The 16,694-nt window shown below is 41.1% G+C and overlaps 1 protein-coding gene across 6 annotated transcripts in view; it reads right to left on the bottom strand.

Annotated features, from left to right (window-relative positions):
* LOC5567451 (lachesin) overlaps positions 1-16,694 on the bottom strand; it is a 135,428-nt gene that overhangs the window by 47,748 nt on the left and 70,986 nt on the right. For all 6 annotated transcript variants that reach the window (XM_021844510.1, XM_021844508.1, XM_021844509.1 and 3 more), the window contains exon 8: positions 14,928-15,062. In XM_021844510.1, the coding sequence (XP_021700202.1) occupies positions 14,928-15,062 (135 nt within the window). The remainder of the gene's footprint in view (positions 1-14,927; positions 15,063-16,694) is intronic.

The raw sequence follows: 16,694 nt of genomic DNA, 5'->3' as shown, positions 1-16,694 counted from the left end.
GACGAGGAGTGCCAGGAGGTTTTAGAGGAGAAGAATGCAGCGCGGGCTGCAATGCTGCAGCATGGTACGCGGCAAAACGTGGAACGATAAAGACTGAAGCGGAAACAGCAAACCCGCCTATTCCGGGACAAAAAGCGCCGCCTGGAAGAGGTGGAATGCCAAGAGATGGAGTTGCTGTACCGTTCTCAAGAAACGCGGAAGTTCTATCAGAAGCTCAACACATCCCGCAAAGGCTTCGTGCCGCGAGCTGAGATGTGCCGGGATAAGGATGGGAGCATCTTGACGGACGGACGCGAGGTGATCGAAAGGTGGAAGCAGCACTACGATGAACACCTGAATGGCGCAGAGAACACAGGCACAGAAGGTCAGGACAGCGAAGGCGATGGCTACGTCAGCACAGCGGACAGCGGAAATCAACCATCTCCCACGATGGGGGAAGTTAAGGATGCCATTCAACAGCTCAAGAACAACAAGGCCGCTGGCAAGGATGGTATCGGAGCCGAACTCATCAAGATGGGCCCGGACAGGTTGGCCGCTTGTCTGCATCGGCTGATAGTCAGAATCTGGGAAACGGAACAGCTACCGGAGGAGTGGAAGCAAGGCGTTATATGCCCTATCTACAAAAAGGGCGACAAACTGGAGTGTGAAAATTATCGTGCAATCACCATCCTAAACGCCGCCTATAAAGTGCTATCCCAGATTCTCTTCCGTCGTCTATCACCTATAGCAAACGAGTTCGTGGGAAGTTATCAAGCAGGTTTCATCGACGGCCGCTCGACAACGGACCAGATCTTTTCCGTGCGGCAAATCCTCCAGAAATGCCGTGAGTACCAGGTCCCTACGCACCATTTGTTCATCGATTTCAAGGCGGCATACGATAGTATCGACCGCATTGAGCTATGGAAAATCATGGACGAGAACAGCTTTCCCGGGAAGCTCACAAGATTGATCAGAGCAACGATGGACGGTGTGCAAAACTGCGTGAAGATCTCGGGCGAACACTCCAGTTCGTTCGAGTCTCGGCGGGGACTACGACAGGGCGACGGACTTTCGTGCCTGTTGTTCAATATTGCGCTTGAAGGTGTCATGCGGAGAGCCGGACTTAACAGTCGAGGCACGATTTTCACGAGATCCGGACAATTTGTTTGCTTCGCGGACGACATGGATATTATTGGGAGAAAATTTGAAACGGTGGCAGATTTGTTCACCCGCCTGAAACGCGAAGCAACAAGAGTCGGGCTAATGGTGAATGCGTCGAAAACAAAGTACATGCTGGTTGGCGGAACTGAGCGCGACAGGGCCCGCCTAGGAAGCAGTGTTACGATAGACGGGGATACCTTCGAGGTGGTGGACGAGTTCGTCTACCTTGGATCCTTGTTGACGGCTGACAACAATGTTAGTCGGGAAATACGAAGGCGCATCATCAGCGGAAGTCGTGCCTACTATGGGCTCCAGAAGAAACTGCGGTCAAGAAAGATTCACCCCCGCACCAAATGCACAATGTACAAAACGCTCATAAGACCGGTAGTCCTCTATGGGCATGAGGCGTGGACTATGCTCGAGGAGGACTTGCAAGCTCTTGGGGTTTTCGAACGCCGAGTGCTAAGGACGATCTTCGGCGGCGTGCAGGAGAACGGAGTGTGGCGGCGAAGGATGAACCACGAGCTCGCTCAACTCTACGGCGAACCCAGTATCGTGAAGGTAGCTAAAGCTGGAAGGATACGCTGGGCAGGGCATGTTGCAAGAATGCCGGACAACAACCCTGTAAAGATGGTGTTCGCCACGAATCCGGTCGGAACAAGAAGGCGTGGGGCGCAGCGAGCTAGGTGGATGGACCAGGTACACCAGGACCTGGAGAGCGTGGGTCACAGTCGAGGATGGAGAGAAGCGGCCATGAACCGAGGGAATTGGCGAAATATTGTTGGCGAGGCTTTATCAAGATAATTGATGTAAAGCCAAATAAGTAAGTAAGTAAGTGATTGGAAAAATCGCTCGAAAATATATGTTGAAATTCAAATTATTTCTGAAGAACTGTGAAATTTTTATTCAAATCGGTACATAAATGAATCAGATATAACTCTCCAAAGCTGATCGTTTTGTATGGAAAATTGAAAAAGTTGCAAATGTGTTGTCCAATGTTGTATGATATCTCGAGATCCTGATGATTTGGAAGGTTGATGTCTTCGGAACCGTTGTTCAGTAGATTAGTGCCATCAGGCAGCGCTAGTGTGCATGAAGCCAAGAGATTTGATTCTTTGCCACTAGGCGGCGCTAGTGAGCATTTTGTTTTGCAGATATCCCAGGATCCTAAAAGATGGCGTATCCGACAAATCTGTTTAGTAGCTCAAGAGTTACATCGAGGCATGAGATTCTATGTGCCTCAACCAGGCGGCCTTAGTGCGTATAAATCTTTTGTTTTGCGGATATTTTAAAATCATGATCACATAATAATATAGCGTTAGTGAGCCTGAAACTAGCAGCTTAAAATGATGGCGTCTTCGTCAAAGGAAGTCAAGGACTATCATTCCCGTGCGCATGAAACTTGTGTTTTTCAAATCTACTGGATAAAATAATGATAGCTTAAAACTAGCTCTAGCCGATTTTTCACATGGTCTGGATGCTGTTATATCTGCGAATGCCGAAAATAATGACATATCATGTTTCTAAGAAGTCATGATCTTGATATATCCGTAGAACAAAAAATCATCGGTACCGCCTGCTGGCGAAATTTTGAATTTCATTGCTCAAACAATGATAGCTGTTGACTTACTGAACTTGTCAAAGGCGCCTGCTTTCTAAGAACTCAGGATCCTGAGATATTTGCAGAATTAACGTTTTATGCTCACTAGCGTCGCCTGGTAGTAAAATCTCGAATCACTTAGCTAGAATAATGACAGTCCTGGAGCTACTGAACAATGTGTGCCGAAAATGTCATCTTTCTAAGTGGTCATGATCACGAGAAATCTGCAAAACAAAAGTTTCATGCTCACTAGCGCTGCTTAGTGTCTAGTAACTCTTGGCTAGACTAATGATAGCCCTTCCGCAACTGTACAATTTTGCAGAAGGCGCCATCTTTCCAACCAATTTTGAATTTGATTACTTACTTACCTTGTACCTTGATGGCTACAGCGTAGCGTCACGCAATTGCCGGACGTATTGTAGAGCTCCATCTTCGTCAGTCTTGCGCGATGATTCTCCAGTTGCCCCGTACGTTTAGGGTTACCTGGTCACCTTCCCGTGCGTACAACTAGCTTATTGTTTATTGAATATTATTTTCGCAATTCTTTCTTCCGACATTCGCACTAAGTGACCAACCCACTGATATCTAACCATTTCACGCGCTTAATAGTATTCGCATCTTTATACACATGATACTTTTATTAGCCTTGGGGCCTTCTTTAGTCGAGTGGTCAGAGTTTGCGGTTATAAAGCGAAGCTATGCTGAAGGTGGTTGGTAAATGGCTGGGTATGGCGTATCATTGGTATCTCGCGTACCCGAAGGAATAAAATAGACTCCTCTGTGTGGTCGTTAGCCTCTTGTCCAGCAACTCCTATCCTTACCTCCTCGTGGTACTGGCCGGGGTACGAGAAACCTTAGATAAGATCGGGTAGCAAACCCCCGGTGGGAACTTTGGTCGTATGCTGACAGGGAAGGGGGGTTTGATTTTGCTTCTGCAAACCTGGAGTGTCTGTACTCCATGTTAGGAGCGGCTCACAACAGCGTCTGTTTCCAATGTCAGAGGCGGCTGATCATCGCCCTAGTACCAAAGAATGACTCTAAGCTAAACTGCGCACTATGGTCCACCAAACATTTAGGGGGAATGGTCCCCGGGAAACCAAGGGGGTTGGTGTCAGGCTCTGCAAGCCAACCGTAAAAAAAATCAAGCAATGAGACGGATTTCACGCCAACTCGACAAAGGGATTGGCAGCACCCCTTCAGAATTCAATGAAACTTTCTGGGTGTGTGAAACTAAGATACTTTACATACTTTGTATTTTCAAAATCGATCTAGACTAACATTTGGAAAGGGTCAAAGTTTTTTTTTTACTTTTTTTTATAAACCCGTATAACTCGAAAACGGTAAGACCTACAAAAAAGTGTTGTATGGGGGACTGTCGTAAAATTTCCTGACGTTTTAGAGAAAAATATTGAAAAAAATAAAAACACATTTCTACACTGAAAAAAAATATTAAAAACTTTAAAGTCGATTTAATAAAAAAACGGCCATTTCAGATTTTGATCATCCCTAAGCAAAAAGTTTCGTAATTAAATTTACTAAAAGTCGTCTATACATTGCAAATTGGGCATATTTTAGGGAAAAAAGTTTTTCTAGCATCGAATTTTTTAAGTCCCAAAGTTTTTTTTTCTACCTTTTTTTATGAACCCGTATAACTCGAAAACGGTAAGACCTACAAAAAAGTGTTGTATGGGGGGCTGTCGTGAAATTTCCTGACGTTTAAGAAAAAAATGTTGAAAAAATAAAAACACATTTTCTACACTGAAAAAAAATGTGATTCAAAACTTAAGAGTCGATTTAAAAAATGGCCATTTCAGATTTTGATCATCCTTGAGCAAAAAGTTTCGTAATTAAATTTACTAAAAGTCGTCCATACATTGCAAATTGGGCATATCTAAAGGAAAAAAGTTTTTCTAACAACGAATTTTTCAAGTCCAAAACTGAATTTTTTTCAAAGATTTTCTTCTAAACCGTCAAATATGATCGTGTTTTCAAGTGATAAATAAGTTTAAATCAGAAATAAATTGTATTTTTTATTGAGAATAGTTAAAAAAGGAATTATGCAGTGATTATGTTTTTTAAATGAAGGCAATCTATGGATTTCGCCTCTGCCTATGAGAAAATCAACTCCGTCTAACAATCCGACGGATTTTTATGGTTCGAAAGATTGCAAACATTGAAAAGGAACAACCTGATCCATACCCCATTAAATTTTCTTCTAGAAAATACTACTAAACGTACCTGCGTTACAAGCCAGATGAATAAGAAATAATGTTTGTATTGTTATCTACCTAAAATGTCCGTTAACGACCTGAGTTACTCAACAATCACCGCGTGAGTGTATAGAAAGATAGGTATTTAACTTATAATTGTCGTTCTACCTATGTATATAACTATTTTTTGATTTTATTTGCAAAGAACAGTCTTCTTTTCTACGAAACAAAAAAAACTCCTTAAAACAAGGTAAAATACTGGTAATGAGCGACTTTTCTGAAAATTATAGTTTTATCATACAAAACGCTGCTCAAGGATATCACTGGAATAATTCCCAAGCAACGATACACCCATTCGAGATTTACCATAAAAAAGATAATAAATTGGAAAACGTTAGTTTTATTATAATATCAGAAGTGTTGAGCCATGATACAGTAGCAGTTCAGCTATTTATTTCAAAAAAATTTCTCAAGAGTTATTTTTATGTCAGATGGAGCTGCAGCTCATTATAAAAATAAAAAAAAAATTGCCAGCTTATGTAATTTCAAGAAAATATATGGATTGGAAGCAGAATGGCACTTTTTTGCTACATCCCACGGCAAAGGCCCCTGTGACGCTATTGGTGGCACTCTCAAGCGAATGGCAAAAAGAGCAAGTCTTGCAAAAGACTATGGAAACACAATCGCAACTCCGCGAGAACTATTCGACTGGGCAGTGAAACAAACTGATACATGTATCACCAAATTAAATTTCTGTTATATATCTAATGAACAGTATATTAAAATGTCAGAGGAATTGATGGAATTGTTTGATAAGGTTAAAACTGTCACTGGTACCCAAAAATATCATTGTTTTATGCCTATTAGTGATACAAAAATTGCAGCCAAACGGTATACCAATTCAGAGGATGAACCAAAAATATTCAATTTATTCAGTAAAGCCCAAAAATAAAGTAAATATTCATGTGCAGATACCGTAATCCGGGGTAACATTGATCAGTTTTTGGGATATTTCTCAAATTTTTCATTTAAAAATGCAAATGTCGCAGGTTTTATATTTTTAAAACAAGTACTGGCGCCTACCGCTAGTGACTATATACTGTACTTTGGTTTTAAACAGATATAAGTATGTTTAAATAAATGTTTAAGTGATTTTCTTATTAAGCTGATATGGGGTAACATTGATCACCCTATTAAAAAAAGGTTCGGTAATATTGACAATGTCGTTGCTAACTTAAATCATGGCCCCTGAAGCCGAATATAAAGACCAAATTCTTACAAGTCATTTACTTTTTGAGTTATTTCAAAAATAAAATCGCGTTGAACCGTGGAATACGCCAAAAGGTAGGCAATTTTCTAAGGAAATTCTGCATTCTTAATAGTAGTTCGTTATTGTTGTTTAATTGAATAAACTTATGAGAAATTTGACAACGGAATCGTTTTTAGCGATGCCATTTTTAGTTACCATCGCATTTTCCTTGCTCATACCATTTGCAGAACTTATGTGAGACATGAATCTTCGGCAGTGTCATCCATAATGATAAAAATCATTGATTCAAAAACTTGACAAATTCACGCATGAACGAAAACCAATTTTCGCAAAAACCACAACTTTCGTTAGCTTATGGATGTAAGAAAGAGAGGCACCATTCATACTTTGAAAATATTTCATCAATAAATGATGATTCGAAATTTTTACGAGAAGGATCATACCGATCAATCTTACCCCGCTGATCAATGTTACCCCGGATTACGGTACTACGTTTTAGGATATATAGCAATAATAAAAAATAATGATGCATGATAAAAAAAAACCACGACTTTTTTTATAAGCATAATATTGATCCTTTCCAGACACCTGTTAATTTATTTATTTATTTATTGTCACCGTCTCGAATTGTTACATTCCACAGACTGTTTCTTAAGCTAAAAATCCTTAGGCCTATTCTTAAAGACATACTTAGACACATTAAAATCAAACAACGCACTCGCACAATTGAACAAACGAAAACATCTAGACAACGGATTGTTGAATCCGTAAGAAGTCCTGTGACGCCTTATCTGCAGCAAATCAGCCTGACGATTTGAGTGGTGTGATGCGGTGCCCATACACATGCTGCGTACTCTAATATGCTGCGAACTAACGAGCAGTACAGCGATTAAGATTGGCTTTGACCAAATAAGAAATAAAATATTCTTGTGATATCCTTCCAACCATTAAAAACCCATCGGATTGTTAGACGGAGTTCATTTTCTCATAAGCGGTTTGGTGCGAGATCAATTGTATTGAATTAAAAAAAAACTCTGTATAATTCCGTTTTATTTCTTTTAATTATTCCCAATAAAACAAATATAATCTATTTTGTGATTAACACTCATTTATCACTTTAAAATATAAGCATGCTAGACTATTTAAAGCGAAATAAAAAAAAAAAAATTTGGACTTAAAAAATTTGTTGTTAGAAAAACTTTTTTCCCTAAAATATGTCCAATTTGCAATGTATGGACGACTTTTAGTAAATTTAATTAGGCTGATACAAATATTAATTTTCTTTTATGTCCGAGACCACTTGGAAGGTACGAGGGGGGGGATAAAAATAAATAAGGAACAAAAAAATAAAAACGAAAAAAAAGTTTTTTCGTTCAAATTTTTATTTTTAACGATAGTTATTAAACTTTTTGCAATCGTCATCTGGATCATTATTTTACCTGGTCTTTACTCTAAAAATAAAAAAAAACCTAACTGATGTCAAAAAAAATGATGAATCTTTTTTTTTTCTCCCCTTCAAATTTTTCGGATTTTTGAAGGGGGGGGTGACATAAAAGAAAATTAATATTTGTATCAGCCTTACGAAACTTTTTGCTTAAGGATGATCAAAATCTGAAATGGCCGTTTTTTTAAATCGACTTCAAAGTTTTGAATCACTGTTTTTTCGGTGTAGAAAATGTTTTTTTTTTTTTTTTCAATATTTTTTTTCTAAAACTTCAGGAAATTTCACGACAGTCCCCCATACAACCCTTTTTTGTAGGTCTTACCGTTTTCGAGTTATACGGGTTTATAAAAAAAGTAAAAAAAAACTTTGACCCTTTTCAAATGTTAGTCTAGATCGATTTTGAAAATACAAAATATGCAAAGTATCTTAGTTTCACATACTATTGACACCCAGAAAGTTTCATTGAATTCTGAAGGGGTGCTGCCAATCGCGTGTCGAGTTGGCGTGAAATCCGTCATGAATAATCAACGAGAAAAATACGAACCGGGACAATCGGCGAAGACCACAGTGACGTAAAGAGACTAGCGATTGGAAGCTCGGTACGTGGAACTGTAAATCTCTCAACTTCATCGGATGCACACGCATACTTGTCGACGTGCTGAAGGACCGTGGATTCGGCATCGTAGCGTTGCAGGAAGTGTGTTGGAAGGGATCAATGGTGCGAACGTTTAGAGGAAACCAAACCATCTACCAGAGCTGTGGTAACACACACGAGCTGGGAACAGCTTTTATAGTGATGGGTGATATGCAGAGGCGCGTGATTGGGTGGTGGCCGATCAATGAGAGAATGTGCCGGATGAGGCTCAAAGGCCGGTTCTTTAACTTCAGCATAATAATTTATTTATTTTTTTATTTATTTTTATATTTATCTTCGATATAAAAAAAATATCGCACAGGCAAAAGTAACTTATGAACTAATCCTTAACTTGAACACATTTTTGGACATTTCAAAATCAAAAATATCAGCTACTTCGTTGAAACGGGTACAGCAAACCTCTAGAGGATTGTGCATTCCATATGCAGTACGATGGAAAGGTCGGCGAAAGAAATCAGGTTCACGAGTTGATCTTAGAGGGGCGTTGAAACGGAGTTTACATAGCAAATCGGCACAATTAATGCGATCAGTCAAACGTGCACATCCGTCACTCCGGCAGCACTGATGATGACAAAGACGCTTTTTGCACGTAGCTCGTTTGCGAGTACGACAGCTGCCCAAGCCATGACGTCAAAATCATCATAGTCATGACTAATTAATTTCACCGCCCCTAAGAATATGGCCATCCGTAGCACCTCCCAGACAACCAGAAATCGCATGAAAGTTCACGTTACAACTCGTATATTCATACTAATTACATCAAACCCGCAAAACACCGTGGATAAACTCGTCAGTTTGATGAGTTTCCTAGCATAAAACACTTCTTTTCTGAGTTCATTTATACATTTTGTTTCGTCTCGTACACTCCTACAAAGTAAGTCGCATCAATCAGTAGCAGCTGTCAAATCAACATTTGTTATCATAAGTTAAGTCGCATAAGATACCAAGTTGGTTCGGTAGAATGTTTATACACTCGCATTGTATGTTATTATTCATCACATAATATATGCACGCATATCGCCTCCACTTTTGTACGTAGAAGGCCTTTTCGCGACATCATATAAGTGAAATTTTGCACATATAAAGCCTCCAGGTGATTTCGCTATACGTACATTTTGGTTGTATGGGCTACTTCCAGCACAGCCTTCCATACCGATACACCTGGAGATCACCACAGCAGACAGAATCACAAATCGACCACGCTCTAATTGATGGACGGCACTCCGACATTATCGACGTCAGGACCTATCGTGGTGCTAACATCGACTCTGACCACTATCTGGTGATGGTTAAACTGCGCCCAAAACTCTCCGTCGTTAACCACGTATGGTACCGATGGCTGCCCCGGTATGACCTAGAGCGGCTCAAGCAATCGGATGTCGTAGCGGCATACGCGCAGCACTTCGAGGCTGCATAACCGGAAGAGGGTGAGCTGGATGAAGCCCCTCTTGAGGACTGACTCAACAATGCAGCTGAGAGCAACGTCGGGTACGTGGGACGGAGTCGACGGAACTATTGGTTCGACGAAATATGTAGGCAGATTATGCAGCGTGGGCGATCATGCTGCAGCAAAGGACCCGGCAGAACGTTTAACGTTATAGACGGAAACGGCAACAACAGACCCGCCTCTTTCGGGAGAAAAAACGCCGCCTGGAAGAGATGGAACAGCTGTGTCGGTCTCAAAAAACACGTAAGTTCTATCAGAAGCTCAACGCATCCCGCCACGGCTTCGTGCCGCAAGCAGGGATAAGGATGGGAGCCTTTTGATGGACAAGCGTGAGGTGATCAAAAGTTGGAAGTAGCATATCGACGAGCACCTGAATGGCGCTGAAAGCACAGGCAATTAGGGTCGGGACAACGGAGGAAATGCTTTCGTCAGTACTGCGGAGGATGGAAACCAAGCAGCCCCTACTTTGAGGGAGGTTAAGGATGCCATTCACCAGCTCAAGAACAATAAAGCTGCTGGTAAGGATGGTATCGGAGCTGAACTCATAAAGATGGGCCCGGAGAGACTGGCCATTTGTCTGCACCGGCTGATAGGCACAATCTGGGAAACAGAACCACTACCGGAGGAGTGGAAGGTAGGGGTAATACGCCCCATCTACAAGAAAGGCGACAAGTTAGATTGTGAGCACTTTCGAGCGATCACCATTCTAAATGCGGTTTTCAAAGTATTATCCCAGATCATCTTCCGTCGTCTGTCATCTGTAGTATACGAGTTCGTGGGAAGTTATCAAGCTGGCTTCATTGACGGCCGATCAATAACCGACCAACAACGGCAAATCCTTCAAAAATGTCGTGAATACCAGGTCCCACCGTATCACCTTTTTATCGATTTCAAGGCGACATACGATGGTATCGACCGCGTAGAGCTATGGAAAATTATGAATGAGAACAGCTTTCTCGGCAAGCTCACGAGACTATCGTGGTGCTAACATCGACTCTGACCACTATCTGGTGATGGTTAAACTGCGCCCAAAACTCTCCGTCGTTAACCACGTATGGTACCGATGGCTGCCCCGGTATGACCTAGAGCGGCTCAAGCAATCGGATGTCGTAGCGGCATACGCGCAGCACTTCGAGGCTGCATAACCGGAAGAGGGTGAGCTGGATGAAGCCCCTCTTGAGGACTGACTCAACAATGCAGCTGAGAGCAACGTCGGGTACGTGGGACGGAGTCGACGGAACTATTGGTTCGACGAAATATGTAGGCAGATTATGCAGCGTGGGCGATCATGCTGCAGCAAAGGACCCGGCAGAACGTTTAACGTTATAGACGGAAACGGCAACAACAGACCCGCCTCTTTCGGGAGAAAAAACGCCGCCTGGAAGAGATGGAACAGCTGTGTCGGTCTCAAAAAACACGTAAGTTCTATCAGAAGCTCAACGCATCCCGCCACGGCTTCGTGCCGCAAGCAGGGATAAGGATGGGAGCCTTTTGATGGACAAGCGTGAGGTGATCAAAAGTTGGAAGTAGCATATCGACGAGCACCTGAATGGCGCTGAAAGCACAGGCAATTAGGGTCGGGACAACGGAGGAAATGCTTTCGTCAGTACTGCGGAGGATGGAAACCAAGCAGCCCCTACTTTGAGGGAGGTTAAGGATGCCATTCACCAGCTCAAGAACAATAAAGCTGCTGGTAAGGATGGTATCGGAGCTGAACTCATAAAGATGGGCCCGGAGAGACTGGCCATTTGTCTGCACCGGCTGATAGGCACAATCTGGGAAACAGAACCACTACCGGAGGAGTGGAAGGTAGGGGTAATACGCCCCATCTACAAGAAAGGCGACAAGTTAGATTGTGAGCACTTTCGAGCGATCACCATTCTAAATGCGGTTTTCAAAGTATTATCCCAGATCATCTTCCGTCGTCTGTCATCTGTAGTATACGAGTTCGTGGGAAGTTATCAAGCTGGCTTCATTGACGGCCGATCAATAACCGACCAACAACGGCAAATCCTTCAAAAATGTCGTGAATACCAGGTCCCACCGTATCACCTTTTTATCGATTTCAAGGCGACATACGATGGTATCGACCGCGTAGAGCTATGGAAAATTATGAATGAGAACAGCTTTCTCGGCAAGCTCACGAGACTGATAAGAGCGACGAAGGATGGTGTGCAAAATTGTGTGAAGATTTCAGCCGAACATTCCAGTTCGTTTGGATCCCGCCGGGGACTACGACAAGGTGATGGACTGCCTGTTGTTCAATATTGCGCTAGAAGGTGTTATACGGAGAGCCGGGTTCAACAGCTAGGGTACAATTTTTACGAGATCCAGTTAATTTGTTTGCTTCGCGGATGATTTGGACATTATCGGCCGAACATTTGAAAAGGTTGCAGACCTGTACACCCGCCTGAAACGCGAGGCAGAAAAAGTTGGACTGGTGGTGAATGCGTCCAAGACAAAGTACTTGCTAGCTGGTGGGGCCGAGCGCGACAGGGCTCGCCTAGGTAGCAGTGTTACGATAGACAGGGATACTTTCGAGGTGGTCGACAAGTTCGCCTACCTTGGATCCTTGCTGACGGCTGACAATAATGTTAGCCGTGAAATACGTATCATCAGTAAAAGTCGGGCCTACTACGGTCTCCAGAAGAAACTGCGGCCAAAAAAGATCCACGCCCGCACCAAATGTACCATGTACAAAACGCTCACAAGGCCGGTAGTCCTCTACGGGCATGAAACGTGGACGATGCTCGAGGAGAACCTGCAAGCACTTGGAGTCTCCGATCGTCGGTAGCTTAGGACGATCTTTGGCATTGTGCAGGAAATTGGTGTGTGGCGGCTGAGGATAACCCACGAGCTTGCCCAACTCTACTGCGATCCCAGTATCCAGAAGGTGACCAAAGCTGGAAGGATACGATGTGCAGGGCATGTTGCAAGAATGCCGGACAGGAACCCTGCAAAGATGGCGTTCGCTTCAGATCCGGTTGGTACAAGAAGTTTTGGAGCGCAGCGATCTAGGTGGCCTGATCAAGTGCGTATCGATTTGGCAAGCGTGGAGCAGAACCGAGAATTGAGAGATGCGGCCACCTACCGAGTATTGTGGCGTGAAATTGTTGATTCAGTGTTATCTGTTTAGATGTTAACTAAAAAATGAATGAACTATGCAGAAGGTGTCTTGGTTTGAATCCCGGTCGGACCAGGATCTTTTCGTTATGGAAATTTACTTGACTTCCCTGGGCATACAGACGGATTTCACGTCAATTTGACACGCGATTGGCAGCACCCCTTCAGAATTCAATGAAACTTTCTAAATGTCAAAAGTATGTGAAACTAAGGTACTTTGCATATTTTGTTTTTTCAAAATCGATCTAGACTAGCATTTGCAAAGGGTCAAATATTTTTTACTTTGCTTTTAAACCCGTATAACTCGAAAACGGTAAGACCTACCAACAAGTGTTGTATGGGGAACTGTCGTGAAATTTCCTGAAGTTTTAGAAAAAAAATATTGAAAAAATAAAAAAAAAACATTTTCTACACTGAAAAAATATGATTCAAAATTTTAAAGTCGATTTAAAAAAACGGCTATTTCAGATTTTGATCACCCTTAAGCAAAAAGTTTCGTAATTAAATTTACTAAAAGTCGCCATACATTGCAAATTGGGCATATTTTAGGGAAAAAAGTTTTCTAACGTCGAATTTTTTAAGTCCAAAATGATTTTTTTTATTTAATTTTTATTTCGTTTTAATTTTTTTTGCTGTTTCTGTTTGGGATGAACCACTGCGACCAGTTTTCTCTGATCTCTTGTGGTATACCCGTGCCCTTTGTTTAGTGCATGTTGTTCTACTCCACTACTATTGATAAATAATGAAGTAGTCGTTTTTTATTCACAAATATCATTCTTTACCATTTTGCATAGAGCCTCTTTAGAAAAAGATACCGCAATTTATACCTTTCGGAGAAAACAGCTTTCTATTTAGAGATTTTTTTTATTTACGGAACTCTTTTCTATTGGGCTCATATTCCGTTGTAGACTCATTTCTCACACACTCTTTGTAGGTTTACAGTGAGAGTTTCACTTTGCTGTTTTTGTGTGGAACACTTCTGCCATACATCTACACTGCCGGTCTTGTATTCTCAACCCAAAATCACTATTTTTTTAAGATCAAACATATGGTCTCCATCCATGGTATGACCCCTCCGTAGTTGCACTCGGTGATGAACCAGAACATTCGAAGATGCACAAATCCCTGAATGAATGGGGCTTGGGATTAGTTAACCGTTTTAAAAGTGCATAAGTCGAGAAATCAAATAGTCCCCAGACAATCATACTCAACGTATAACGAAATCATCTTGTACGTTATACTATGTTTATACGTGCAAAGTTTCACGAAGAAGATGTCGCGATATCGCCTTCTACATACAAAAGTGGACGCTATATACGTGCATATTATACGAGTATACGGGATGAAATTAAATGTACATATGAACTCATCAAATAGCGTTTCATGCGACGAAATTTATCGATCAAACGATTTCACCCACCGTGTAGTACCGGTGTGATGCAATTTGTATGTATAATTGACTTTGTTCGTAAACTGTTTCTCCCTTACGGTCATCGGGGAAAAGAAGAAATGAAAGCTAAACAACCATTGTTACTAGAGATTGAGTATGTCTCTGCATCTCCGAAGCTGTAACTGGGAGTCACCTTTTGTTAGTGAGGCAACCCTTGACATATTAACGCCTAAGCGGATTTGCGATATCACTAGATTACTGATTACACGCCGAACAAGTTTGATTTATTAAGATAGCCCATAATGATCGAACTAAGTAAATATTAAGTTATATCCTCTAAATTTGAGAAGCGAGATTTTTTTGTCATGTTTTGTACAAAATAGAACTGTGCGACTATTGAAGTATTAATACAACGATGCATATGAATAGCAAAATCAATTATCTTTGTGAAATAAGTAAAACTACAGTTAAGGGAAATTTCATTCACGTTTGAAACAAATTCCTCACGCCGACCCTGCAAAGAACGGATCAAATACCACGCTTCATTGGAATCTCAGTGAAGCTTGCGTGACATTCGCACCCATATATGGATGAAGGTTGTGTATTGGTTGATGTTTGCCATAAGCTCAGTTCCATCCGTTGACTTACCTTGTGTTATGATTGTGTCGTTCTTCATCCAGTAATTGATTGACCGGGGAAAGGCTTCCGAGTTGCACTCGAGAGTGAGGCGCTGACCGAGTGCTGCCCCCACCAACTGGTCCTGTATCCAAATCATGGGAGAAACTGTGGATAATGGGGGAAAAAATAGAAAAGAACATAAATTGAAAAGCTATTAATACTAAAGGTACCCTCATGACTACATTCTAAAACTTTGATAGTTTTTTCGAAGAAAACTTTAATATTTATGCATTCTGCTTCAGAGATTTACAATTTGTATTTTTAAAACAAGTACTGACATCCTAGCTATCGATTGCACTTGATAGATTGACAAAAGATTTATTCTGAATGGATGTATTATTTTTCATACAATCGAAAATCGGTTTTCTGTTTCGGGGTAATTTTGATAATGGAGTACACATTGAACAAAATTAAATGATTTCCGTAACATTTATAGGGCATTGCATACCTCTAGGCGTTTAACGTTATATTGAAATTTCTGACTTATATTACAAAAATGGTTTCTCTCTAATAGAGCACCAATATCAATGTAACCTGTGGTAAATGGGTATTGTTTGTCTCAACTATTGTCAAATTGGGTATTGTGAAGTTTTTTTTTGTGTTACAGAATGTTCATTTCGAACCACGATCGGTGTGGTACTAGCAAACATCCGTAAACTTTTAGTTCTAAACAATGATTTGAATATGGTGTCAGCCTGAAAGTTTGCGAGGATTCTTGAATCTATGACATTTGGTCGAAAGACGTTTGGTCGAATGACATTTAGTTGAAAGTACATTAGGTCGAATGAACATTTCATCGGCTCCATTCCATTACCCCGAACGCCACTACCACGAATGGGCCACTACCCCGAAAGCCATTACCCCGAACGGGTAATTACCCCGCACGCCAAAACCCCGAATAAGCCATTACCCCGAAAAGTATGAGATACAGGCCAGTATATCGTTCTGCGGGCAAAAATATTGACCATATCATAAAAATAAATTGACCATTGATGTATGCGTTTCTAATGTGAACTGATAATTAGTGGTGCGTAGAACTCGTCAGTAAAATGTACATCATATATTTTCCCTTCTTTTATATGTCAGCTATTCTTTCAAAATATCTTGTTGGTAAATATCTTCTTCTTTTTATTTCTGGGGCAATACCTGTTTCTCAGCTAAGAGTGCACTTTCACAGTTCAAAGATTCAATCACGAATTTCATAGCGCCAAAAATAGCTATTTTGGACACCCACCTGTCGTAACACTTTTTGTATGGAAATTGTACAAATTTTGTATGAGGTGTAACATTTCGAGGACAACCAAGCATAACATTTGTTTTAGCGTTATGAAATTTGTGAATGTGCTTTTAATAAAACAAGCCTTTTATTGACTGAGTGCTTTTCTTGTCAATTTACCATTCTTGCATATGTGCCTCTATGCCCAGGGATGTCAAGGAAATAAGATCCACCATCGGACGATTTCGAACCCTTACCCTCAATATGGTCTTGCAGAACAGCTGCGTGCTCACCGGTATTTGCACTTCTTGGTGGTGTTCATATTTCGACTTTGATTTTGCTTTGATATGAATATATGTTGTTACAATTATTATTCACGTCTCGTCAAAGCTGCAAGCATTTCACCAGAAATTTGCCCTTCTTTCTTAAATAGGCCGTTCTTTTAAGTTTTCGTTGGATGAACTAGTCACTAATATTTTCATATGGAACATCTTTTTTTTTTTTTTTTTTTGAAAGCAGCA

The sequence above is a fragment of the Aedes aegypti genome, chromosome 2, assembly GCF_002204515.2.
Source record: "Aedes aegypti strain LVP_AGWG chromosome 2, AaegL5.0 Primary Assembly, whole genome shotgun sequence".
NCBI lineage: Eukaryota > Metazoa > Arthropoda > Insecta > Diptera > Culicidae > Aedes > Aedes aegypti.
The sequence above is the reverse complement of the archived record's forward strand: the minus strand, read 5'-3'. Positions and strand labels throughout refer to the sequence as shown.